The following is a 25,415-nucleotide window of genomic DNA, read 5'->3' on the forward strand; positions in this document are numbered from 1 at the left end:
GTTCTCAAGTAACAAACTAACGGTACGTTGAATACATTGTAGTGTCACAAATCCCTTTGGTTTTATCTCTTCTTGGGACTCTCTATACTCTTCTATATTTTTTATAGTTCAAGCATGCTCATAGTTTGACACATTGAAGAACAAAGTTATGTGAGAAGAAGAAGTCACGTTCAAGAACAACATTAGAGAGAGTAATGATACTCTTTATAGTTCAATCATGCTCATAGTTTGCATATTCTTGCCACGAGTCTAAGTCTCATTATGACCAAGCACCATGACCTTACCATGATGCGTCATGTAATTGTTAGACAGAGTAATCACCGTCGAGCCCATTATAGCATCACTAAGCCAGTCTTCACAGTTAGACAACGAACAGTGATCAACCCAAACATGATTCCCTCTGAAGATCGACACACCATCACCGTCTTCTCCACCCGTAATGTCGTGGGGAGCTTCACACCTTAGCGTTCCCACCTGGCTTGCAGTCATGTTTATGAATCCTGTGGATTATAATGTTGGTCACGTACTGGATCGTCATGCAAGGCCCCCAGCGATGTGCACAGACGCGCCACGACCGTCGATGGTCTTAGAAGAGTTCATGATGAGTTCTGATTTGAGATGAATGGTCATGTCTCGTTGGAAGATGATCCAGAGCGGCTCGTCTCGAACCACATCGTGTATTAACTTTCCGGGCTTAGGGGTCACTGGGTCGTCGTTTCCTGAGTCGGTCACCATGTAGAACTCCAAAGGTTTCTTTTATAATAGTGAGTTTGAAGTAAAAGGTGGGTAAGAAGGAACAAGAGAGAACTCCGAAGCATTAGATTTACGTGAGAACTCATAGCAAAATTTCCTGAAAAAGCTATAGATAGATACATGTAGTTGGTTTTATTTTGGGAGAGTAGGGAAACTCTCTACGAAATCTGTTTACAGAACCGGTGAATAAGGAAATTTTTTTTTTGAGAGTGTCTCTCCAATGGACACGTGTCTAACTTGGTGTGAAAGCATTAACTACAATGCTTCTCTTTTAATATATAAGGGATAATATAGCTTTATCAATATAATATAGCTTAAAAGAAGAAGATTGTTTAGTATACATAATATCCAATTACATAACTTTTTGGAAAATAGTCTAAAAGGGACAATTAAAAGAGAGAGAGGGGCTAGCTCAACTGGTAACACCTCAGGCTCCGGTCTGAGAGGTCACGAGTTCGAATCTCGGACGGGGAGGAGTGTCCAGGACCGTAATGGTACACACAAAAGCTGGTTCCTGGCCTAGGGGGGATTATGGCCCAAGGTTTGAACCCCCCTGTGAAGCAAAAAAAAAAAAGAGAGAGAGAGAGACTTCCTTCATACTATATGAGTGACCGATATTTAAAAATGTTACACAAAAATTTGAAAAATCGTATAAGGATTTCTGACCAATGTGGATGACCTAAAGAGGTGAGCATAAACCAGAAAATCTAAGACCATGATTAATCTCAGTCTCTTAATTGGGATTCTTAGATTCGGTTAAGAGACGGTTCTTATCTTTTTTTAAACTTTAACTAAGAAAAGCTAAGAACCGTCTTTTAAAAAAGAGATATAAGAACCGTCTCTTAGCCGAAAAGTGTAAAAGAACAAAAAAACAAAAAAAATGGCAAATCATCAGTTAAAAACTCTGGCTAAGAGACCGGGTTAATCATGCCTTAATACCCATAATATAGTGACAGTTTGCAAATAACCAAAAATGTCAAATCAAATAATCGGAAAATGTGTAGTGGCAAAGACGAGTCAAAGATGCAAGCATAGTTTTCAGATACTTTGTAAGTTCTTGTTCCAAACTTTATACGTTTTAGAGATTTTTTTTTTTCACAATGATAGATTTTTTATGTTTTTATACAAAAATTACAAATTTCAATAAAATTAATTAGATTTATTGAAAGACTATTGGTTAAAAAGCATTGAAATTTTATAATTTCAAAAAACAATGCATAATTAATATGTTTTCTTAATATGTGTAAAATACTAAAACATCCATCTTTAAGAAACAGAAGGAGTAATGTTTATGCTTCTATTTTTGAGTTTAAAATAAAACTTTCCAGTCTGAACTATTTTTTTTACATAACCTCTTACTGTTATTTTATTTTTTCTTTCTATTTTTTTTTCAAACTTTATTCTTTCTATTTTCTAGCTAAACGTGTGAAAGTATAGTTAATATTCTCTCCATTTTTAATATATGATATTTTAGGAAGTTTTTTTGTTTTTGGAAATTTTTGATGTTTCAATATATAAGATATTTTTATTTTTCTATGTAATTTTTAACTGTATTAAAAATTGAATAGTCAATAGTATTTTGTTCTATATTTTGTAATGGGTTAAATAGTTTTTATAGTTTCCAATACTTCTTTTGCGGTTTCAAGGTTTCCAACTTGTAGTATCACAAGTACCATGATCGAAACCTGGCTCTGAAGCCTATGATACCAATTATTGAATCAAATATTAAAATTCAACTTTTATTGCTTTAGAAAATCACTCAAAACTAAAAGTCACAAAATTCATAAGTTATGCAACATCCTTGCATTTTCTTATATATAAAATATAATTCTTAAACACATTTGACATCGAATGTTTAGATAACTCTAAAACATTCTTAACTTTCTTATTCCATGACTCGATAGAAAAGCAATAACTTGCACTCTGAGTTACTTCAAATTTATTCCAACATCTAAAACATATTTATAACGAAAGGAGTACTGCTAGTGCTTACTACTCGTTTGGAATGCTCTTATCTCGTTTTACTGATGCCGATCCAGTTTAGTTAGTATCTAAGTAATTATGCTTAAAGTTAGTTCATAGTTAATACCTGAACCAGATGCCCACAATTTTTTTATTCTGTCTCTAGATCACAATATGTCTCCATCTTAATTCCCACTAGATTCGTCCAGTTGTTATTATAAGTGAGCCAGCAAATAGAAATTGAATGAAAACGTTTTAGTCGGTTTAGTGATATAGCCTTTTGGTGTGTGTTAGAAAATATTTTCCATAATTTATAAAGATTGAGTATATAGTAGTGTCTGTTGCCTTTTGGGGTTTGCCTGTGAAAACTGAAGAGTCACATTATCCAGGGTTAGAATAACTTTACTAAAGTTATACTAATATAGAAATTTATGAGTGGAGTGAATCTTATAGGATAAACACATCTCCAAGCTATGTATATATTTATTTATAGAGCTGAATATTTTTTTTTTTCTCTTAAGATAGAAAAAAACTATATTTTTAATGAGAAAAATCTATTATATAGTTATCTATTGGAACAAACTCACTTTATAGTTTTTATTATTTAGAGAATATATAAACATAGATATAGATATGAGTTGGAGATAAAAGTTAATATTATACTTGTTCTGCTTTTTAAAAGTGTCCTTTTATACAAATTAAAAAATGTTTAAATTTTTAATAATTACCACTATTCAACTAACAGTGTTTAATATAAATAAATTTATTGTTTTAAATTGAAATTAATATTAAAATAAATATAAATTGCATTAAAATTATAGAATGCTATTTTTTTATGTAATTACATAGGAAAATGTGTCAAATTGCATTTTTGATAAATTAGATAAAAAAATTGTGATTGAAATGGAGGAAATGTGTAGTCCTTATATCATTTAATGAGCATTAAAGAGGCCAAGTTGGATCCAACTAAACCCCTCGTGCACACTGTCGGGATTTGGACATTCTCTTTAGAACCTACAATAATTGACTTGTACTATTCTGATCTGATTCTGACCCAAAACATGTATTGGCTTTTCATGTTTCTATGGTTACAATCTTTCGAAATCAGATCGGTTATGATAAACCAGTTTTTTTGTGGTTAGAAAACGGGTTTGATGTCTATCCAGATACTGGTACGGGTGTCAATTTGACCACCCAAGCCTGGACATTATGATAGCCGAAATGACATCTAAAATTCCTAAATTATATGTGAACAAACAACATGTTAATTAGAAAAAAACTGCGAAGAAAGCAATTCAATGTACAATCAGAACATTTTGATAAGTTATCCAAAAAAAAACAGAAGAATTTGTTTTTCCGACAAGTAGTTTGGAACCGGATAGGTTGAACCAATTCACAAAAGGTGTGTTTGACTATAATTGTTTTTTTTTTTTTTTTTTGCTATAAAATGTTTGACTTTAATTGTTAACGCTCTTAGGTATTAAAATTAGTAGAAAAGTTAGTTTTTATTTTTTCTAACTGTGGGAATTCTAGGTTTTAGGAGTAGAACAAGTAGTAGATTGATACAAGACGCATATCCATGTATAATCGAAATTTAATTGCGAATTTCTGGTTAAATGTACCTTGTCGAAATTGGCAGTTTTTTTATTGGGTCGCGGACTGCCTCTGGGGTCGACATCATCCTCCTCCTATCTCTATCTTGTACCAAAAATACAAATTAGTAAATATTATAACTATTACAATTAATATATTTAGTCATCCATACGAAATGATTAAATGTAAAAATCCTATTAATAAAACATATAGACTTTTTAATTGTACTATTTTCTTAACTATCTGAAAATCTAAAAACTAATTAGGCTTGTAATCCCCTAAATATTATTTACGAAGTGATTTTTTAAATTTTGCTTATGTGTTATCACTGCATTTATCTGAAAAAAAATTTAATAACATGGCTTAATTAAAACATGATATGGTTTTCCTCTTATTATGATATTTACAAATTTAATGATAAAGACTTTGAATTTTTGTAAGATTCTTAAAATAAGATAGTTACAAAATTTAATTACATACCATAAAGTAAATTATATTAAAATTATAAACGATAAACTATAAACATAAATTTAATTAAAGTTATTATGATAAAATATGTAATTTGTATTATAATTTATTTTTTCATAAAAAATAGTTACAAAAGTATTTTAACAAATAAATTTTGATAATTTTGATTAAAAATTAATGAATGTTTAAAAAATTAGGTTATACTTGGATCCAAAGTTATATATATGAGTAATCAAGTTTTTAATCTATTAAAATGATTTGGATTTAAATGTTATATAATAATTGTTGTGTGGTGATTATTTATTTATTGAGATAAATAAAATAAATAAATTTGATTGATGTAATAAAACTTAAACAAAAAAGCTATTTGAAACTATGTTTTTAAATATATAAATACAAGATAATCAAAAAATTTATTTTAACGTAATTTACTTAAATAGCCCAAAAATTAAATTAAAATATTGTAAAGTAAAAAACTATAAATAATTATTTATAATTTTATTTTTTTATTGTTAAAGTGATAAAATGAAAATTATCTATAAAATTATTAAAAAACTTATTTATGTTCAAGGCGCAAAAACAACTAGTTATTCTACAAAAACTAACATGCTCGTGCATAAAATTATTTTATCTTCTTTTTGTTAACTAGAGGGTGTATGAGGCTTCGGCGCAAATAATCCTAGGTTCGAGGCCGACCAATACTAATACCGCTGACATGGCTTTAAGCATCCCTCTAACAATAATCGAACTAGGAGCGAAGAGCAATGAAACTTATTCAATCAGTAAACCACTAGCCCAACACACCGTTAGTCGAATAGAATTATCTTTCGGCAAACCTCACTCGAGATCGCTAAGCTATTTCAGAGCTGTATTTGAAATTGTTGGTGTGCATGCATGTATATAATTGTGGGATCTACGAATCTACAAGGGGCATGCAACAAACACAAGCCTAGGCTGTTTGTAAGTGTTTGGTAACCTGTTTCTACTTTCCATTTGCCTAAAAAATTACCTTTGGTTTACTGCGTTTGTGGTAATTCATCTGCTACTTATATCATTTATAATCTCACTCTATTTTATACTTTAGAATAGAGTTTAGAGTAAAAAGTGGGTTTACTCTATATATAAAGTAATTTATTTATTTTTTCCATCATTCTATTTTCACCTCTAAAATATAGTACTATTGGAAAAAAACTCAACTCTATTATAAAGTAATTCTATTTAGGAAAAAAAAAAGAGTGAACTATGGAAGATGGTCTTCAGGTTAACGTAGGTTTTATTATAAATTTCAACACTCTGATTTTAATCAAAATAGTGGGCTACATTCTTTTACTGGATTTAAGCTAATCAGGGCCAACTATTTTAAATTATATTTAGGCCCAACAATTTATATTCACTTTTGTACACTGTATATAGTCTATACTCTTACAACATTTATGAGTGTGTTTACAGAGAGAGTTAAATGTAGGAATCATATGATGTTTCATTGGAGGCCTACGTTACTATAGTCGTGATGCTTTTCCAGTTTTTTTTTCCAACTACAGTTATAAAGAATAAAATGAAACAAATGACCGTCAAGTCTGACTTCTCACAGAACCTCAAAATAGGTAAAGGACTCGGGGAACTTTCAAAGGAGCGGTTCGAGAAGTAAAAAAAATAAATAGAAACCTAAAAGGAGTTGTGTGAGTGATGTGGGACTTGTGTGTTGTGTCGTTACAAGCCTACAAGCCAAAATAGGGGCTGTGAAGACGAGGGGATTTATGGGGGAGTGGAGTAGCAGCAGAGTTGCGCTGTGGAGTGGAGGGTTAAGGAAAGTGAAACTGGACGCATCCCTAAGATCACTACTTGATCCGAGTCTTATAAAACCACATGGAAGCTCGTGGCTGTGGAAAGACAATAATTATAAATAGATATACACCTGAGGTATTTGTTTAATTTGTTAGAAAAAAAAAAAGATATAGATGATGGAGTAGATTGCTACTAGTAAGTAAAATTATAATATGAAATAATAACTATAAAAAGACTTGAAACAGGCGGAGTTAGATACCAAGTACTGGAAGAAGATAATTGCGCAAAAAGGAAAAAGAAAAAGAAGGCAAGGTATTTTGAAAACAATCTGATATAAGAAGAGGTAGGCGTGGGCCGGGCATTTCGGATACCGGTTCTGTTTGGGTATTTTAGTTCGGATAGGGGATTAGAGGATCTCTACATGACCTATTTTGGTTTGGTTTAGTTCATATAGTTTCAGATTCGATTCAGTTCGGATAATAACTAGGAATCAGAAAATACCCGAAAAAATCGGTTCTTATTTGGTTTCGGTTCTGGTTTGAATAGTTCGGTAATTCGCGTAATTTAAAATATATTGATTTGGCAAATGATTTGGCATCAAAATATTGTTTGATAAAATATAAACCAAATGATTACTTCCCTGATCACCTGCTTCATCAAAATGATTATGGAACCGCCCAACATTATTACATTATTTTTTTCAAAAAAAAAACATTATTACATTATGACTTTCATTTCTGACATTATTATTTTTTTGTCGATTCTTGATATCAAATTATCAATATTAATATTGCTTCTCCATTATGATTAAAAAGGTAATACAGCTATGTGCTTCTAAACCCACGTTCACTTGCTAGTCTTAAGAAAAATGCAACGGATGATATTTAACAATAATCCATGAACAATTAATAATGAGAAAGAGGTGTGAGCTTCTTTTTCAAAAAAAAAAAAAAAGAGAAAGAGGTGTGAGCCCATTTATTTACAGTCAACCATCAAAATAGAGAGAGAGAGATAAAAGAGTGTGGTGTAGTTAAGCATTCATAATAGGACATGAATGATAATGAAATAAAAATCCCCTTAATCTTCAACATGAATGCTAGTAATACTATTTATGTCTGAATTAAAGCATCAATGATGGATGCTTACGCTGCATTAGGATCCATTAAAAATTCCATCAGGAAAAAGGCGTAAAGAATTCGGATAGAGTAAAATTGCCACATTATTGATAGGAAATGACTAATTTAGAGAAAAAGGGTAAGCGNAAGAAAGAGATCCGCGTTACGCGCTCTAATCTCAATCTCCCCCACTCGCTTCGCTTCACTCTCCGATATGTCTCTCGTCGTATAGTCTGTTGCCGGCCACACCGCCTTCGTCGTCATCGGAAGCCTTTGGCGAACTATGCGCTGCTTTTCACGTTATCCTCCTCGGATCTGTAATTGTATTTTCACAAGCCTAATCGGAGCTAATCACACCTCCTCTCGTTAGTCCTCTTTTTTGTTTGTTTAGGAAGATGGAGGGGAAGGCAGCAACAAGCAGCTTGTTGCGGAATATGATGGTTCGCGTGCTTCTCCTAGGCGTCTTCATCTTCCTCCTTCGTTTTGCTTACGTCGTCACCATCACCGGCGAATCTTGCAATCGCGGCGACTTCTGCTTCTTCTCCCTCCCTCCCGATCTCGTCTCCGTCATCGGATCTACCTCCCCAGTCGCCGATGACGACGATCTGATTCAGTTCTACTCCTCCGTCTTTCGCGACCTCATCTCCGATGGTTTTCTCTCCCCTGATTCCAAGTCTCTCTGCGTGGAAGCTACGCCTACTGGCCGAGAGGTTTTCTCCCTCAGAGAGATTGGTGTGAAGGACTCCATCGGTATCTCTAAGAAGGCTTCCCGTCCGTTGGTGGTGAAAGGCGAGGGTCACTCTATACCCTTCCAGGACAATACATTCGACTTCATCTTCTCCGGAGGCGGCCGCCTTGGGAAGTCGTTGAAGCCGTTGGAGTTTGCCGACGAGATTAGCAGAACACTGAAGCCCCAAGGGATTGCGGTGGTTCACGTTGCTGCTACTGATACTTACAGTTTCAATTCATTCCTTGATTTGTTTAATTCTTGCAGTTTAGTGAAGATGCGTGATTTAGATGCTCCTTTTGATTCTCCTCATATCAGAGAATTCGTTATTCAGAAATACTCTGGAGGAGGTCACCATAAGAAGAGTTCTGGTGGTGGTGGTGGCAAGTGCTGGATCCCTGGTTACAAAACAGACTTGATTCGAGACGCTGAGCCACTCATTCAAGAGGAGCCTCTTAAGCCATGGATCACTCTCAAGCGCAACATTCAAAACGTTAAATACATCCCTTCCTTGGTAGATATTCGTTTCAAGAGTAGATACGTATACGTTGATGTTGGTGCTCGCAGTTACGGATCTAGTATCGGGAGCTGGTTCAAGAAACAGTACCCCAAGCAGAACAAGACTTTTGATGTTTTCGCTATTGAGGCCGACAAGGCCTTTCACGAGGAGTATAAGATTAAGAAGAAGGTGCAGTTGTTGCCCTATGCAGCCTGGGTGAGGAACGAGACTTTGTCCTTTGAGATCAATCACGATCCTGGAAAAGAAGTGGAAGCCAAAGCAATGGGCAGGGGGATGGGCAGAATCCGGCCTGTTAAGAAATCTTCCTCGAGCTTAGCTGGAGAAGTGAATCTGATCCAAGGGTTTGATTTCGCTGACTGGTTGAAGAAGAGTGTGAGAGAGAGGGACTTTGTTGTGATGAAGATGGATGTTGAAGGAACCGAATTTGATCTGATACCCAGGCTGATCGAGACAGGAGCAATTTGTCTAATCGATGAGCTGTTCCTTGAATGCCATTACAACAGGTGGCAGAGATGTTGTCCTGGCCAAAGGAGCCAGAAGTACAACAAGACTTATAACCAGTGCTTAGAGCTCTTCACTTCGCTCAGACAAAGTGGGGTGCTTGTCCATCAATGGTGGTAATGGTTGCATTATCTCCTTCTTCCATGGCTTGGGGTGATTTTTAATCTATAAATGTACTTTCTTCTTCTAGAATATAAACAACAAGGATATTGTAGGGTTTTCTATTAAAGAAAAAAAAAAAAAAAAACTCTGTTCTGTTTTTAAATTCCCTTTACTGTAAGAACTTTAGATTGAAATGAAAAAAATTGAGTTTCTCTCACTTTCACAAACCTTGCTGTACTTATATATGATCTTGTGCTATCCAATGAGGTAAGAAGACGAGTTTTGGTGTGTTTGTTTTATGGAGTTTTGCCTCTTGTTAGATATATTGTACTCTGGAAGAATGGTTTCAACTTTCAACAATGGAGCAATGCAAATGCCTTGAATCAGGTATTGTCATTTTATCTTCTGTCAAAAGATTATTAATGGCTCCTCTAAAGTTGTTTGTATACCTGACCTCTTCAAGTGATTTGGTGAAGGAGAAGTTGGATTTATTTCGCTCTGGATTGCAAATAAAGAGCTAACGGAGGAAAATCTATCGAGGCAGGTAACTTTTTCTTATCGTTAATCTTCCACATCCAATTTTGGATGATCATCATCCTATAATTCCATCTATATTTAGACAGAGAAAGAAAACGATAAACAAATCTTTCTCTCTCTGTTTACAGTTTTTTTTTTTGTGCGTGTTCATCTGAGAAAACCTCTTTGACTTTTCCATTATATTAATCCATTTAAGCTTATGCCATTCTGTATTATTGTAATCTGGTGTTTGATGTAGCAATCATTCTTATAAGGTTTCTTTCATGCTTGTTCCTCCTTCTTCTCACCCTCCTTTTCCCTTGTAAGGCCCGCCTCACAAGGTGACGGCATGGAAAATTTAATTTTCTGCAACAGTTTGATTCTTCTACCCTGCTCTCCTGCCTTCAATTACTACTTCCGCAGGACCTAACCACACCTTCCGTTTCCAGAGACATTTTGGCCCCAAATATATATATAGAATTTCCCTGTTTTTTGTTTCTTGTTGGGCACCAGCCTCTTGCAGTATAAATGGGGGTCTGTTGTAGCAAGGGCGCAGGGATAATTGTGGAGAATGGCACGGATGATGGTAATGAACATGGAGACGCAGAGGCTGATGTAAGGGACAGAAACGATGGTGCCATCATAAGGTCCAGCGGATCATCCAAACACGTTTCCATGGCAATCAAACAAGGCAAAAAGGGGATCAATCAAGACGCCATGACAGTCTGGGAGGTATGAGTTTATTTTTCCTCTTTTCCTAAGTTTTTGCTATTAACATGTAATTTCCATTTTGGGGCTGTCTCCCTTATAAGACAAATGATCAAAATCATTTCTTGCATCTTAAAAAACTTTTGTTTCAGAACTTTGGTGGTGAGGAAGATATGATATTTTGCGGTGTATTTGACGGTCACGGCCCCATGGGTCACAAGATCTCTCGTCACATATGTGACAGTCTACCTTCAAGGGTCCATTCGAGAATCAGATGTGGCGGCAATGCAAACATAGAGAATGATAATAATTCAAAGAGCCAGGAGGGTTTCTTGGAGGAAGTGCTAGTGACACTCTTTAAGCGAATAGACAGCGAACTTGGTCTTGACTCTCCTTATGATAGTTTTTGCAGCGGCACAACTGCTGTAACCGTCCTTAAACAGGTAAATATCATTAGTCTCTCTTCAGCATCATCATGGGTTCTTCTTAAAATAATACAGTATCAAAAGAGGGACTGAAAGTTGTTTCGTCAAAACATTTGTAGGGTGACTGCTTGGTGATCGCCAACTTGGGAGATTCACGAGCTGTTCTTGGCACCCGTGGAAGCAAGAACAATCTCAAAGCTGTCCAACTCACGGTTGATCTGAAACCCTGTGTCCAACGTAAGTGTCTTTCCCTTTGAGGTGGACATATAAAAAAGTAAATAAAATCCCGACGAAGAAGCTTGCCTTGCTTTTTATCTTTTAAAAACAGGAGAAGCAGAGAGAATAGTAGCATGCAAAGGAAGGGTGTTTGCGATGGAAGAGGAACCTGATGTGTATAGAGTGTGGATGCCTGATGATGATTGCCCTGGACTCGCAATGTCGAGGGCGTTTGGTGATTTCTGCCTCAAAGACTATGGACTTCTCTGCGTTCCTGAGGTCATTTTCAGAAAAGTCGGTAGAGAAGACGAGTTTGTGGTTCTAGCCACCGATGGGGTAAAAACAAACTTCAACGAGTTTTCAGTTTTTTTTTATTTCTCTTACAATTGCATTCAGTGAAAGCAGACTATCTTCTATTCTGTGGACAGATTTGGGATGTTTTGTCAAACGAAGAAGTGGTGAAGATTGTGGGTTCCTGCAAGGACCGGTCAGTGGCCGCAGACACGTTGGTTCAGAGAGCAGCTCGGGCATGGAGAACGAAGTTTCCAACCTCTAAAGCTGATGACTGCGCCGTGGTGGTGCTTTACCTGAACCACCGGCCATACCCAAGAGAAGGGAACGTGAGCAGAGCGGTATCGACTGTTTCTTGGAGATCAGGTAAAAGCAATAGAGTATAATGGAGTCGCACCTTGGTCGCCACAGAGTCTACCGCAAAGTAGGATATGATGGTTTGAACCTGTTGAGTGTCTTTGATGCTTACTCAACACGAAACTTTTATTTGTGCATAAAATGACTTTTGTGTTTCTGTGTATATGTATTGTTTAATAAAGCAATTGAAAAAGGGATAAATAAAAGTAGATGAGCTAATAATGTACTCGAGCCTTCTGTTTCCGCAAATTCAAAATTCTGACATCTCAATTTTAACTATTTCTGTCTGACGGTCTGCTACCAAATTTTAACATGCACCACCGTGTTTGAATTACATAGGTAGAAATGAAAACCTGGTTTTTGTTTTTGGATCGTTTTGGTTTAAAAACACTGGACGTATTCAATCTCACATGACCACGTACACGTGACGTTGTATTCTAGAACTCGTTAGTGCACAAACGGCAAACTGAAATCGGCCAGCATTTTCAAAGTCAAACTGATAAGGATTTATGCGATCCAATCGTATCAACGTTGAAATTTAATGATTTTCTTGTTTTAGAATAATTTGTTATCTAATTAACAAATTGCATTAGACTCGGTGAGGCGTAACTCGTCATCAATGTATTTGAAGTAAAAATGAAATGGGAATAAAGCATACCTTTTTCCAAACGGTTATAAGGCAATCATCCGATATTATTACTAATCATTGGTGGAAGTTATTTTACTGCAGTCCTATAAGTTAGGAATTAAGCTTAAATCAATATTTTATTTTCATCTATCTAATAAGTCAAATCATACAATCAAAGTCAAATTCTTTAGTTTTTTCTCCTAAATATAATAAAAATATCTGCAGTTCAAAGCATATTTGGAATATGTCAAAGTCAGTCCATGTAATTGCGTTGGACCTTTAAGAAAAATACATATTAGTTTCCAGCATAAAAGAAATTATCAACACCCCTAAAATTTATATTATTTTATACTTTATCCACGAATGATGGGAGGACACCAAATTATATAGTATGAATTAGCAGTACTTTTGAATATGAGTTTCCTTGAGTTTATTGTTGTTATAATTATCAATGAATTAGTTTTATGATTAAATGGTACTTGTTAACTGATTTTAGCAAAAGATTATATAGTTCTTTTCCAAGTTTATCATTATTTATATAAATTATTATTACTACCCTTGAATTAGCAATATGTAAATGATTTTCAAATATATTTTTATCTTTTGTTTATCCATGTATATGAAATCTTAGCTAATGACAAAAAAAAAAGCTAATTACTTAGCATTTTAAAAATAATGAGTTTAATAAAATCAAACTCCAGTTTCCTTTTGGTTAATTATGGAGAGGTCAATATATATACATATACACAAGTTTATGGAGAGGTTTCAAAAATATCCAAATAATCAAGTAAATTGATTATAAGCAAAAGAAATGATAGATGACAGCTTAAAAAAATATATTAAAAGTCGATATTGTTGAAAAATAGATAAATATATAATATTGAAATTTGATTGTAAAAAAAAAAATATTAAATTGAGGACAAAACAAACCAAACAAACGGGATTCCATATATATAGTCAAAGACACGTTAATGTGGAACCAGTTAAAGATGGAGGAAGAATTTTCTTTGGTATAAAACATGCAAAAGTCCTTGTGTCTGTCCTCATTATAAGAACAATCTCTACAGAACACACATATATCCATCCCTTGTTATCTTCTAAACACCTTTTTGTCTACTAGCTAGTATTAAGATATTCATGGGAACTGGAAGAGCCATGGTCTTGCTGTTGCTCTTGTTCATGTTATTCTTGGTTTTGACTGTCTCTGTTGGAGCTCAGAGAACAACAGAGTTTACTTTCAGAGGATTTAATGGAAACGAATCATTGATTCGATTGGCAGGAGCTGCAATGATCAAACCCGATGGCCTGCTGAGGCTCACTGACCGAACCCAAACCGTTACCGGTACAGCGTTCTACAATAAACCGGTGAGATTGCTCGAGACCAACGGAAATTCCACAAGGGTAGCTTCTTTCAGCACATCATTCGTGTTCGTCATCATCCCTACAAGCTCCAGCAACGGAGGTTTCGGATTCACCTTCACGCTTTCTCCGACCCCTGACCGCCCCGGAGCAGATGCCGCGCAGTACTTGGGACTGCTCAACAAAGACAACGACGGGAAACTTACGAATCACGTATTCGCGGTTGAATTCGACACGGTGCAAGGATTCGGAGACGTTTCTGATAGGTCGGGGAATCACATCGGTCTGAACTTCAACAACCTCACATCGGAATTCCAAGAACCGGTCGTGTATTACGACGAGTCTGGACGAAAAGAGGATTTCCTACTTCAGAGTGGTGATCCCATACAAGCCCTTCTGGATTACGACGGTCCTACCCAAACCCTTAACTTCACGGTTTACCCGGCACGCTTCAAGTCTAAACCCTTAAGGCCTTTGATCTCGCAGCAACATGTTCCCAAACTGGTAGAGATCGTTCAAGAAGAAATGTACGTGGGATTCACGGCAGCCACTGGGATGGATCAGTCCAGTGCTCACTACGTGATGGGTTGGACTTTCTCTAGCGGCGTAGATCCTCCTCCTCTTGTTGCACAACCGCTCAACCTCTCGGAGCTTCCTCCTCCGCCTCCCAACACTGCCAAGAAGACAGGTTACGATTCTGGAGTCCTCGCTCTGATCGTGGCTCTCTCCGGAGTAACCCTCATCTTGCTTGCGTTACTATTCTTCTTCCTCATGTATAAGAAGCGTCTGCAACAAGGTGATATTCTCGAGGACTGGGAGATCAATCATCCTCACCGGCGTAGATACAAAGATCTCTACGCCGCCACTGATGGTTTCAACAATAACCGGATCATCGGCACCGGAGGGTTCGGCACCGTCTTCAGAGGATCCCTCTCCTCATCTCCTTCTGAACAAATCGCCGTCAAGAAGATAACTCCGAATAGCATGCAAGGTGTTCGAGAGTTCGTGGCCGAGATCGAGAGTTTGGGGCGGTTAAGGCACAAGAATCTGGTCAACCTCCAGGGATGGTGCAAACACAAAAACGATCTCTTGCTCATTTACGACTACATCCCCAACGGAAGCTTAGACTCTCTGCTCTACAGCCGACCGAGACAAAGCGGCGCCGTTTTGTCCTGGAACGCGCGTCTCCAGATCGCCAGAGGAATCGCGTCCGGGCTGCTCTACCTCCACGAAGAATGGGAGAAGATTGTCATCCACAGAGACGTCAAGCCCAGCAACGTCCTCATCGACGATGACATGAACCCCCGACTTGGAGATTTCGGGCTCGCCAGGCTCTACGAACGCGAGACGCTCTCTCACACCACCGTCGTCGTCGGCACTATCGGCTACATGGCCCCCGAGCTCACCCGCAACGGTAAATCTTCGACCGCGTCTGATGTTTTCGCGTTTGGCGTTTTGCTTTTGGAGATCGTATCCGGGAGGAGACCTACGGACTCCGGAACCTTCTTCTTGGCAGATTGGGTCATGGAGCTGCGCGAGACCGGTGACATTCTCCCTGCAGTCGATCCCAGACTAGGATCTGGTTACGACGGCGGAGAGGCGAAGCTTGCACTCTCTGTGGGATTGCTCTGCTGCCATCAGAGACCGGCGTCTCGGCCGTCGATGAGAAGGGTGCTTAAGTATTTGAACGGTGAGGAAGATGTTCCTGAGATTGGCGACCACTGGGGGTATTCAGACTCTTCAAAAAGATCCAAGGTTGAAGGCTATAATGTTTCGTCTGATAGGGCTAATTCTAGCTCAGTCGCATCTTTCTCCGTCACGAGGGTTTCTTCCAGTTCTGTGATCTTGAGTGGTAGATGATAGATAGTGTACATTCACACTTTGTTCTTACTTCCCTTGTAAAAGGCATCTCTAATACTATCTACTTTTTTTTATTTTATAACCTTGTTATGGTGTTTTGGCATTTATCATTTTTAACGACCCCTTTGACTTTCAAATCAACATTTTTTCAAAGTTAGTTTGGATGTCTATTTGTGTTATTTTAGCTTGATGCGAAAGAACACTTTAAAAACTAATACTATATGATAGTTTAGTATTACTGCATCTGCATGCATGTTTTCATTGTGGACTGAATAATATTTTTGATTTTTTAAGGGATAGGATATTCCGAACCAGAACCTAACATAATTTCTGGACGTGTTCATACATTTTCTGCATGGGAACCTACTTACTCCATTTTATTATCTGCGATGTTCACAATTACCAACCATAATTTAATTACAATAAATTTCATTTTAACTCAAGTAGTGAATCATTAATAATCATCATGGTTGGTTTCAAGCTTTCAATATATATAGTCTTGTCAATTTTGATTTTGATGTTAAAACAAACATTTCAATTAAGGCTATCATGGAATAAGATTAATTTCCTTTTGGGGATAATATAATCAACTCATTAATCCCATTAAATATAGAGATTTGGTCGTTGAATATTATCGATCTTAATATCTAATGGGTAATCCAACATAATTACACCCACTAATAGATGAGGCCCCCACATTTTATGTGAAGTTTGTCTCAAGTGGCAATATTTGTTTTTTTTTTTTGTCAATCTCAAGTGGCAATATATCGTTTTATATTGTTATTTTTGACCAAAGAAAATGGATTACTTCTATAAATGTGACAGCATGGAGGTAAAAACCAGGCACATCTCTTTTTTAAAAAAAATCCGGCATGGCAGATAAATTATTCAAGCATAATCTTAATATTAGTGCATGTTTTCCTTATGGTCCTCCCCGGTGGAATGGAGACTATTTTCGTTATTTTATTTCATCAATTTTCAACGTTGAATAGGCCATTTTTATATTGACAATATATATTCGTAAGACGATACCCCAGGAGCAACTCTTAACGCATCAAAATTTCAAGGCAATTCTGTAACGTTTTCTTTTGTGTAGACGAGCAAGCAACCAGGTGTACATGTCAACGTCGAAAAGGGAAGAAAACCAAATGTTAATTGAGCATCCTCCCATATTACGGAACAGTGACAAGGGACACCTTCACAAGACAAGTCTCCCATGTCCATCCAAATCCCACGCGGTGCTTCTATCTTTTGTTTGTTTGTTTGGTTAATTGTGTCTTCTATCCTTTTGTGTGTTTCTCTCTTTGTTTTTCTCCAAGTGTCTAGTCAATTCTGTTTAATAAATGACAACAACAACAAAAACCATATACAGAAAAGTTGGGCTTTCAGAAAAATAGGACAAAGCAAATAAACCACTAATAACAAATCAACGGCCTAGGCACAAAAAATGATGGAATATTTGTTATATCATTGGACAAGTTGGAATACATGTTTAATGATCTATAAGAGACATTGAGAGCATGTGCGTTACATAATGAGCTAGGTCATTGCATCTCTAGACCCTTGTGGTACCCCATAGTGAGCTTCAGAGATGTTCTTTCTAAGCGGGTTTGTGTAGTCCATTAGCCTTTCATCATTTGTGTAGATGCAGCTGAATTTCAAAAGCTAAGCATCCCTTCCACACTAAAAAATTATGAGGATTCATCGGTTTCAATCTTCGTTGGCCATCATAGGAAATGACAATCACAATAATAGTGTCATGGGCCAAACAGGTTATAAGACGAAACAAACAAAAGCCCAAAATCAATTTTAAAAGGCAAACGCGATTCAGTCTCATAGCAGCTTTGTTTAAACTTCAACAAGTAGTTACATTATACGATGAGATGATAATGATGATGAGAAAGGAGAAAAAGATTTCTAAGAGGAGGAGAAGGTATCGATGATGGTGGTGTGAAGGGGATCACTGAGGTGAGTAGCCCAGTTGTTGAGTGGGCCTTTACCAGTAGCAGCGGCTTGAACAGCGAAGCCCAAGAAGGCGACCATGGCAAGACGAGCGTGCTTGATCTCAGCTAACTGAAGCTGAGCCATCTTCTCAGGGTCAGAGGCTAAACCAAGCGGGTCGAAGAATTTGCCACCAGGGTACAAACGCTTCTCAGAGTCAAGCTCGGCGTTGCGCTGGAACTCGATGTAGCCGATCACTAACACCTCGATCCATATCAATGTAGAGATGGAGAAGGGTAGTGGCTGCCCCAAGTAGGACGATCCATCCACTAGCTCCACCTGTAATTTTTTTGCTTCTTTCATTTAGAATATATATATCTCAAACACAAAAATATTTAATTAGATAACTAATTAACCAATAAGTCTAACGCCTTACGTTACAACTAGTTAGATTACTAACTCTCTACATTACTGATCTTAAGAAAACATTTCATTACCTTTCCGGCGTCTTGCCAAGTGACGCCGGTGAGCCATTCGACGGAGAGAGCGCCGAGAGTGGCGAGCATGGCCCACCGACCGTGAATCAGCTCGCATTCTCTGAACCTCTGGATTCCGAACACCTCACTGTACGGCTGAAACGGAGTCGATTTGGGGGCGGCCTCTTCGGTACGGGTTCCGATCACGTCTCCGGCTAAGTTCTTAGCCAGATTCTGGTCCAGCGAATCTATATCGAACTGGAGATATTCGGCCGGTTTACCTAAACCGAAAGGATCAAAGCCGTAATCTCCGACCAACGAACCGTCAAGCCACTCAGGAGATTTGGCGCCTGGGTACCACAGAGGCCTGTCCGTAGTCACGGTAGTCTTGGTCTTTTTGGGAGCTGCCTTCTTCTTCCCGAACCCAAACCTGGCTGTGAACCGACCCGAACCGGAGTGGATGTCGGGAACCACCCGAGTACCCATGATGGACGAAGCAGCGGCGGCGGTGGGAGTAGCGGCCATCTCCGGCGGTGTTGCTTTTTCGTGATCTCAGGAGGTAGAAGACACTTTGTCTTTGTTAAAAATCTGCTGCAGTTACTTTATAAGATGGAGCTGGCTAATCTTGGAGAGACGATCATAACCGTTGGATCAGTTGACAAATCCATCTGATGGTGCAAAACGCTTTCTACCTTATCTTAATTGAAATCCTATGTTATCTTTTTGTGATATTACAAGTAGATGAGCTTTACTCTGATTGGCTACATTTAAATTCTTCTTGGATTTTATATAGCCACGTGGTAACTGTGATACTGTTCCCCGCTTTTTATAATGGTTGGTGTGGTTCATAACTTAACCAATCGGTCCATGCCTGAACCAAAATATTTTCATATCAATTAATTTCAAAATAACAAGAAGTTGTCAATAACTAATCGGGTCCATCTACTGCTTCAGCCAAAGGAACACACTAGCCTTGTTTTAAAAAGCTTTGTTACATGTTTTGTTATTAAAGTTATGACTAAGCCCGACTTTTGTTACCAAAATATATGAACTCTCTCTGACATACATACACTCTCTGGGCGTAATTAATGCCTTCAATTAAAAAAATTACACACAACAAAAAGAAAGATGTTAGGAGGATCAAAGGGAACAAAATGAGATTCAAACTTAGCAGCTGCTTCAGTTTTTCATTCATCATTTGGTGTTAGGAGGAGGAGGAGTTGCTGATTTCTTGCGATTATCATCCACGATTTCCTCTTCGGACATCTCTCATTAAGATACAAATTAGTGACTTTCAAATTTGAATATTATTATATGCTTTGTTGCCCTCACGAATATCCTTCACAACAGATAAAAAAAAAAAAAAACTAGTTCCTGCGAGTGAAACACAATGTCCAAGCGTTGCGTTCAAACTACTTCTTTAGCAAATACATTCCATCTCGAAACTCCAGTTTCTCTTCAGATACCAACCCTGACAGAAAGCTCTGCAGCTGTTGCAGTGACTTGTCGTACGATGGATCCGCTACACAGAACATCTACACCACCGCACAACACAACATGATCATCATTTAATCAAAGACAATAAATAGCCTCGCAAAATTAGTGTGTATGCCCTTCGATTGTTGTTACCTTTAGAGTGTTATGGATTCGCTCTAGCGCCATGCTTCCGAAATTTGTGAGCATTCCCATGATGAATTTCTGATTGAAAAACATATTATTCGATAAATACTCTTTTAAGATTTTACGCAAATGATTCAAGTAGAATATGAAAGTTTCACTTAAATACCTCGTATATCGTCATTTCTTTGCGAAGCTGGTCTTCCACAGAGGCGATCGATCTTTCACTCTCTTCATCACCTCCCAAGAGCTCCTCGCTTTCGTTTTTCCCAGAATCAGTCATGGACTCAACTAGCGTGTACACATTCCCATTTGGCTCTCTTCCTCTTGTTTCTCTCAAAACTCCCTAAAAAAAGTTCAGTAAAACTTTACAAGTTTAGCTCTTCTTTTCTCCAAAATGAATGGCTTTATTTCAAACTATATGGGTACCTTGCTTATCCACAAGTTCACTCTTCTGTTTAGTACATCAATGGGTATCCCAGTGGCTGCAGCAAGATCTACCGAGTTCCAACTGAAAAAAATACTTACATGATTTCAGTAACCTTGGGAAGAGAGAAAATTATCCACAATGATTGTAGTTACCTTTTCTTTTCTTGAAACTGCATGATAATGGCTGCATGTGTGGGTGAGACTGTGAACTGCATAGCTCTGTCTTCAAATTCCAACTCCAACTGATTTCAATCAAAGCCATTCCAGAAAGAGAGAGAGAGAGAGAGAGAGTTACATTTGTCAGTATCTGCTTTCTCCGATAATCCAAACAAAACATTTAGTATCTACACAACAAAAGCTACCTTGACAGTGCCAAGATTTTTCTTCCAGAGTAGTTTACGAGGGGTCTTGATCTCATGATATCGACTGGCATAATCTGACAGCAGCTTGTCAACAGGTCCCGGTAACACCAGAGGCTCCTCCTAAAATTCATCCTCCAATTCAGTGAATGTGAAAATGGAAGCAATCACAATAGTCTAGTCTATACCCCTTCAAATGTAGATATACCTGAATTGGTGGCCAGAAGTTTGTTGAAAGTATCGTCGAGGTTAGAATATCAACAGACAGCTCACCCTCTCCTAACTCAGTGCCTAAACAACAAGGGATATGACACAGATAAGTTTCTAAGACAGGAATCTACGTTGCAGTTGTAATATGGAGAAGAGTTTCAGAAATATAACCAGTTTGAGATGCCTTTTTAATGTTAGTGTTCACTCTCTTAGAATCAATCAAGTCGTTCAGCATTATCTCACATCTTTGCATACTGCCTTCTCCAAAATGTATCTATTTGGCATTTAATAAGAGAGAAAGGTAAAAATCAAACTGTAGAAATAAGCCAATGGTTTATAGCTTTAGAGTGAAGAAAAAGAATGGAGATTTGCCTTGAGAAGTTCGACCGTGCGAATCTCAGTGTCGATGTCATAATCAGTCTTGTTGAGAAGCTTCTCAGCGAGCATAACACGATATTCATTAACTAGTTGCTCTTTAGATCCAATTATATCAACAAGCATTCCCAGTATGTCTACCTTCCTCTGACTCAGGCTACCTTTTAGAGGATCTGCCTCCACAGGGTCCGGTTCCCAACTGCAGGAGGACAAAAGCAAAGTTAAGACAATGATGATGATAAAACAAAGAAAATACAATCGATACCGAGAAGCATTGATCCAGGCTTGCTTATCATCAGTGTGGAAATCATCATCAAAACCAACGTTCTCTTGACTTTCTTCATCCCTCATCAGCTCCTCAAGAAGACTATCTCCAGGGTTTCCGGAACCATTTGCGTTCCCTCCGCTTCCATCCGTAAGCATAGTGACTACACATTTAATGGTATCTTTCCTTCCACGTAGATAGTCTCTGATTGGTTCACCCACTGCTTCTAGAAACACGCCAGCTGGGTCTATTGCTCTGAGGGCTTTGATGGTCGACACGTACTGATGCAGTATATCATTGGTCGAAGCACCCGCAGTGAGCAAACGATACTTCAGCGAAGAAATAAAAGATTCGACTAGCTTAGAATGCTGTCCAGTGTATTCAAGACACTGTTTTAAGTCTTCAATTGCAGGAGAACTGTTGCATCAACCAAGAGATGCAATGTTTAAGTCTTCAAGTGAGATATGTGGGGGGGGGGGGAGAAAGAAAGTAGTATACCTCTCGGGATAATCGACGATAATCTCAAAGAGTTTGGCTATTCTTAAATCTTGGAGCGTCTCATAGGCAAAATATTCAAGGCGTAATTTCCACCTAACAATGCCTTGGGAAGGAGTGACCACTTTGGAAAAGCTTGGAGATGGGCAACAAGCCAGAGGGGAAGTGAGGCCAGAGGGTGTGGTGTCGTATCTTACGGAATCACCAAGAAAAGAAAGGAGCGCATTAAGGAACTGAAGAGGGACTGTCTGGAAAGAGTGTTCAAAATGTCAGGAAATAACCAAAAACAATCTGATGATGGTAGATAAGAGTGAGAATGTAAGCCTCTTACCTGAATCCATTCTTTGATTGGTCCCAAAACAGAAGTCCTGTAATCATCACCAGCCAGATCATGCACTTTCGCCTGGAGATGGACACACGCACATTGTCAAACAAAGTACTGAGTTATATGAATCCTAAAAGTCACAGTGAGGAGTGTACCTTGAGAAGCAAGAAGATGGCGGAAGCATAGGCGTTTTCAGCCATAGAAGTGAAACCAATGCTTCGAAGGTCACGGACCACCTTCCCAATGTTCTTCACCAACTCGTCATGTCTTGAAAAGCCTTGGTCAACGTCCATTTCTCCATTTTTAGATCTAAGCTTATCGTCCAAATCCATGCCATCAGTGTCGAGTTGCTGCTGGGTGTCGTCTTCATTCATGATTGCGCTTAGCTCCTCCAGTTTTTCCTTAAAATAGCAGTGGAGTATTTCTAACAACATAACAAAGAGACCAAAAATATATGACTGAGCTTGAAGTGGCAAATATATAAAACAAACTCCAAGAAATCAAATCAGAAGACACTAGTGCCCCATTGGGGGGGGGGGGGGGGGGGATTACCAGGGAAATGAGGAGGAAGAGTAGTCATCAAAGTAGAAGACAAGATTGAGCGGAATGTGGAAAAAAGCTCAACTCTTTCGGAATCTGAGTTATGGCTTTCCCCTGAAGACTGTTGTTGAAAGGAATGCAAAGCGTGAAAGAGAATGGAGAGACACTTGTCATGAAACTGCTTCTCTATAGTAATTTCTTCCAAAGCCCCGCACAAGGCTTGGTGAATCTCTTCTCCGTAATCCTGTTTTTTTTTTAAGTCAAAGCTTTATGAATTGAAAAATGAAAACTGTTTAGGCATATCAAGAAAGCCTTACAGTATGTTGCTTATGGCGAAAATCATCAAAATGAAGCCAAAAAGTGGAGGCACCGCCTTTGTCAAAAGCTTGCTGGAATTCTCAAGAATTTGGTCTAAGTCAAGACGAAGCTGAAGCACTCACAAGGAAGCAGTGTCAAAAAAAAAAACATACCTGGAGAGATGAGAGAAAGTGGTCACGAACAAGAGAAGCAAGGCCGTACTTGCAGAGAGTTGAGACATGACACACCAACTCCTGCTCCACTGACGAATCTCCGCCAATGAGAGACTCCACTGTTGTGAAATACCCACCGTAGCTTTCTGTTATTTCCTCAATCGCATCTTCCGACAGAGTTTCTAGGATCCCTAGATTGCACTCCCCTAATAATTCCATCTCTTTTCCAAGCTCACACCTTTCCTCCTAAAACTCCTAATTTTATTGCCTGGAAAATTCTCTCCCGTTGTCGGAATGTTAACTCGCCTTTGTAATAATAACTCTTGTTTCACCGAAGCAGAGACTCTAATTTCAGTACAGAAACCGACGCTCCACTTCAGTTGACAAAACCCCCTCTTATTTACTTTAAGACAAGCTTTATAAAGCTAATCCTTAAACCGGAACGAACCGGTAATCAAACATCCCCTTGAAACCTCTTCTTTTTTTTTTTTTAAATGTGTCAAATCATTCTTAAACGATGAATCATACAACATACATTTTGCAACTTTAATGCATAGGAGCGTGATCATAAGCGAAACGTTTGTTACAAAGTTCAATCTAACGAGAAGCGACGCAAACTGATCGAAATGATCCTAAAACTGTATCTCATTTCACCCCCCGCCAAACAAAAACAACAAAAAAACTAATCCAAATAAAGCTGCAAGAGTAATAAACATTAGGCCTAATTTATGAGGCGAACAATCTGCGGAAGGAGACTCATGAGAAGAAGTAGTATCCGATTCTTCAGATGAGGTTGGTTTCTCTAAGGTAGGTGGATGGAATAAACTCGGTTTCCAAGATGCTTCACGTCGAGGCCAGCTTCTTGGCAACCATTAAAGAATAAAGACTCATCTTCTTTCCCGATCCTTCTTCTCCAGCTCATTAAGAACACCGGCCAGGGTAGCTGATCAGACTCTGCTCCTAGTGGGCAACAAGAGAGTGAGTGAGTAATGATAAGACTTGTTTTGGTGTGAACAAAACAAAAAAAAGAAAGAGGGAGAGTTGTGAAAACGAGACTGACCATTTAGCTTGCAATCTGCTGGACTAACGGCATTGGTGGTGTCTTTTGGTTTGCAGGAATTGAGAAGAAAAGAGAGAGACTTTATCAAGTTTGGGTACTGTTTCACATCTGCAAATTCAAAAAAAGACAAGTATTAACACGATTTCAGATAAACCAAGGAAAAGAAAAAAGGAAAGGGCGGGGAAATACAAAGAAGGATATCACTGGCAATGATCAAATCCCAATCTGGAACTGAGGTTGGGAATATATCTCCCCACGTATCTGTAGACAAGAAGAATGTCAAACAAAACAAAACCCATTTTTTGCTATTAGATAGATAAAAGAATGTGGGAGGATAACAGACGCTTGATGTGGGGGAGAGAAGGGGTAATGTTGTTTGCAAGACAGTTATGAGCAATGTTGTCTTGAATCTCCTGGTCATCGTAGTCTGAAGTAGTTATGTCTAGATTAAACTCTTTCTTAAGAAATATCGCTAGAGCGCCCGTGCCGCTGACCCAAAAAAGAAAGAAAAGAAGAAGCTCAGTTTAATTAAGACACAACAACAACAACAACAAAAAAAAATAAAATAAATAAATCACAGGAAGAGAAGAGAAAGTACCTTCCAATCTCGAGACAGCGGCGGTTACGGATCAAGTGGGGATGCTGGACTAACCAATCAGCAAAGGAGAAAGAACCGGGCCAGAGCAAGTTTGCATTCAGCTGGTGGAAACCAAATTCCCGGATATGCAATTCCTGTTTCCAAACAAAGGACGAAACATTCACTTAAAACTATTTGTTTCTCTCTACTCTACTCAGAGAGCGCCCTTAAATTAAATCAAAGGAGGGGGAGGGAAGCGACGTACCATTCCAGGAAACTGGTGATTCCTATCAACGAAGCTCTCGCTCGTCTCCCTCGTCTCTCCATCTTAGACCATTAAAAAAAAGTAACAGTTACTATATCACTAGCTCGCTATGTAATGTTGGGGGG

At 38.1% G+C, this 25,415-nt stretch overlaps 6 protein-coding genes and 1 pseudogene across 6 annotated transcripts in view; 3 read left to right on the forward strand and 4 right to left on the reverse strand.

Annotated features, from left to right (window-relative positions):
* Nucleotides 1–23: 23 nt before the first annotated feature.
* On the reverse strand, nucleotides 24–743 carry LOC106326602 (annotated as a pseudogene).
* A 7,547-nt stretch (nucleotides 744–8,290) lies between these two features.
* Nucleotides 8,291–9,743, forward strand: LOC106327392 (the record flags this gene model as incomplete). Its single annotated transcript, XM_013765536.1, is given in 1 exon segment — nucleotides 8,291–9,743. A coding segment is annotated over 1 exon segment (1,254 nt), but the record flags the coding sequence as incomplete, so codon positions are not given.
* An 87-nt stretch (nucleotides 9,744–9,830) lies between these two features.
* Nucleotides 9,831–12,258, forward strand: LOC106327393 (probable protein phosphatase 2C 65). Its single transcript, XM_013765537.1, has 7 exons — nucleotides 9,831–9,913; nucleotides 10,003–10,070; nucleotides 10,556–10,774; nucleotides 10,903–11,193; nucleotides 11,295–11,412; nucleotides 11,504–11,727; nucleotides 11,820–12,258. Exons 3-7 carry the CDS (start codon nucleotides 10,571–10,573, stop codon nucleotides 12,066–12,068), a joined length of 1,086 nt encoding a protein of 361 aa, XP_013620991.1. The 5' UTR covers nucleotides 9,831–9,913; nucleotides 10,003–10,070; nucleotides 10,556–10,570; the 3' UTR covers nucleotides 12,069–12,258.
* A 1,420-nt stretch (nucleotides 12,259–13,678) lies between these two features.
* On the forward strand, nucleotides 13,679–16,023 carry LOC106326931 (lectin-domain containing receptor kinase VI.3-like). The gene has a single exon (XM_013764899.1). It carries the CDS (start codon nucleotides 13,805–13,807, stop codon nucleotides 15,884–15,886), a length of 2,082 nt encoding a protein of 693 aa, XP_013620353.1. The 5' UTR covers nucleotides 13,679–13,804; the 3' UTR covers nucleotides 15,887–16,023.
* A 1,620-nt stretch (nucleotides 16,024–17,643) lies between these two features.
* Nucleotides 17,644–18,888, reverse strand: LOC106326932 (chlorophyll a-b binding protein CP29.1, chloroplastic). The gene is made up of 2 exons (XM_013764900.1): nucleotides 18,325–18,888; nucleotides 17,644–18,166 (listed from the first exon to the last, which is right to left on the reverse strand). The coding sequence occupies exons 1-2, from the start codon at nucleotides 18,826–18,828 to the stop codon at nucleotides 17,804–17,806; spliced, it is 867 nt and encodes a 288-aa protein (XP_013620354.1). The 5' UTR covers nucleotides 18,829–18,888; the 3' UTR covers nucleotides 17,644–17,803.
* A 708-nt stretch (nucleotides 18,889–19,596) lies between these two features.
* On the reverse strand, nucleotides 19,597–23,781 carry LOC106326930 (anaphase-promoting complex subunit 2). The gene is made up of 16 exons (XM_013764898.1): nucleotides 23,389–23,781; nucleotides 23,236–23,307; nucleotides 22,931–23,162; nucleotides 22,534–22,802; nucleotides 22,385–22,456; nucleotides 22,057–22,301; nucleotides 21,559–21,975; nucleotides 21,291–21,492; nucleotides 21,090–21,192; nucleotides 20,917–20,999; nucleotides 20,712–20,831; nucleotides 20,503–20,591; nucleotides 20,350–20,431; nucleotides 20,090–20,266; nucleotides 19,933–20,001; nucleotides 19,597–19,838 (listed from the first exon to the last, which is right to left on the reverse strand). Exons 1-16 carry the CDS (start codon nucleotides 23,605–23,607, stop codon nucleotides 19,716–19,718), a joined length of 2,574 nt encoding a protein of 857 aa, XP_013620352.1. The 5' UTR covers nucleotides 23,608–23,781; the 3' UTR covers nucleotides 19,597–19,715.
* A 154-nt stretch (nucleotides 23,782–23,935) lies between these two features.
* Nucleotides 23,936–25,415, reverse strand: part of LOC106320344 (protein N-methyltransferase nnt1) — a 1,913-nt gene continuing 433 nt past the window's right edge. Inside the window, exons 2-7 of the mRNA XM_013758701.1 lie at nucleotides 25,291–25,352; nucleotides 25,047–25,180; nucleotides 24,792–24,937; nucleotides 24,638–24,709; nucleotides 24,449–24,556; nucleotides 23,936–24,348 (exon numbers count right to left, since the gene is read on the reverse strand). Of these exons, the coding sequence (XP_013614155.1) occupies nucleotides 24,191–24,348; nucleotides 24,449–24,556; nucleotides 24,638–24,709; nucleotides 24,792–24,937; nucleotides 25,047–25,180; nucleotides 25,291–25,352 (680 nt within the window). The 3' untranslated portion in view covers nucleotides 23,936–24,190. The remainder of the gene's footprint in view (nucleotides 24,349–24,448; nucleotides 24,557–24,637; nucleotides 24,710–24,791; nucleotides 24,938–25,046; nucleotides 25,181–25,290; nucleotides 25,353–25,415) is intronic.

Source organism: Brassica oleracea, chromosome C2 (assembly GCF_000695525.1).
Source record: "Brassica oleracea var. oleracea cultivar TO1000 chromosome C2, BOL, whole genome shotgun sequence".
NCBI lineage: Eukaryota > Viridiplantae > Streptophyta > Magnoliopsida > Brassicales > Brassicaceae > Brassica > Brassica oleracea.

Bases quoted from the DNA above. Each gene is read 5' to 3' on its own strand.
- LOC106327393 (XM_013765537.1), top strand. From the start codon at position 10,571: ATGGGGGTCTGTTGTAGCAAGGGCGCAGGGATAATTGTGGAGAATGGC. The intron at 10,775-10,902 runs GTATGAGTTTAT...CTTTTGTTTCAG, and splicing joins ACGCCATGACAGTCTGGGAG to AACTTTGGTGGTGAGGAAGA. The intron at 11,413-11,503 runs GTAAGTGTCTTT...TTTTAAAAACAG, and splicing joins TCTGAAACCCTGTGTCCAAC to GAGAAGCAGAGAGAATAGTA.
- LOC106326931 (XM_013764899.1), top strand. From the start codon at position 13,805: ATGGGAACTGGAAGAGCCATGGTCTTGCTGTTGCTCTTGTTCATGTTA.
- LOC106326932 (XM_013764900.1), bottom strand. From the start codon at position 18,828: ATGGCCGCTACTCCCACCGCCGCCGCTGCTTCGTCCATCATGGGTACT. The intron at 18,167-18,324 runs GTAATGAAATGT...AAAAAATTACAG, and splicing joins CTTGGCAAGACGCCGGAAAG to GTGGAGCTAGTGGATGGATC.
- LOC106326930 (XM_013764898.1), bottom strand. From the start codon at position 23,607: ATGGAATTATTAGGGGAGTGCAATCTAGGGATCCTAGAAACTCTGTCG. The intron at 22,803-22,930 runs GTAATCCCCCCC...TTATGTTGTTAG, and splicing joins TCTTCCTCCTCATTTCCCTG to AAATACTCCACTGCTATTTT. The intron at 20,592-20,711 runs GTAGCTTTTGTT...GATTGAAATCAG, and splicing joins AAAATCTTGGCACTGTCAAG to TTGGAGTTGGAATTTGAAGA.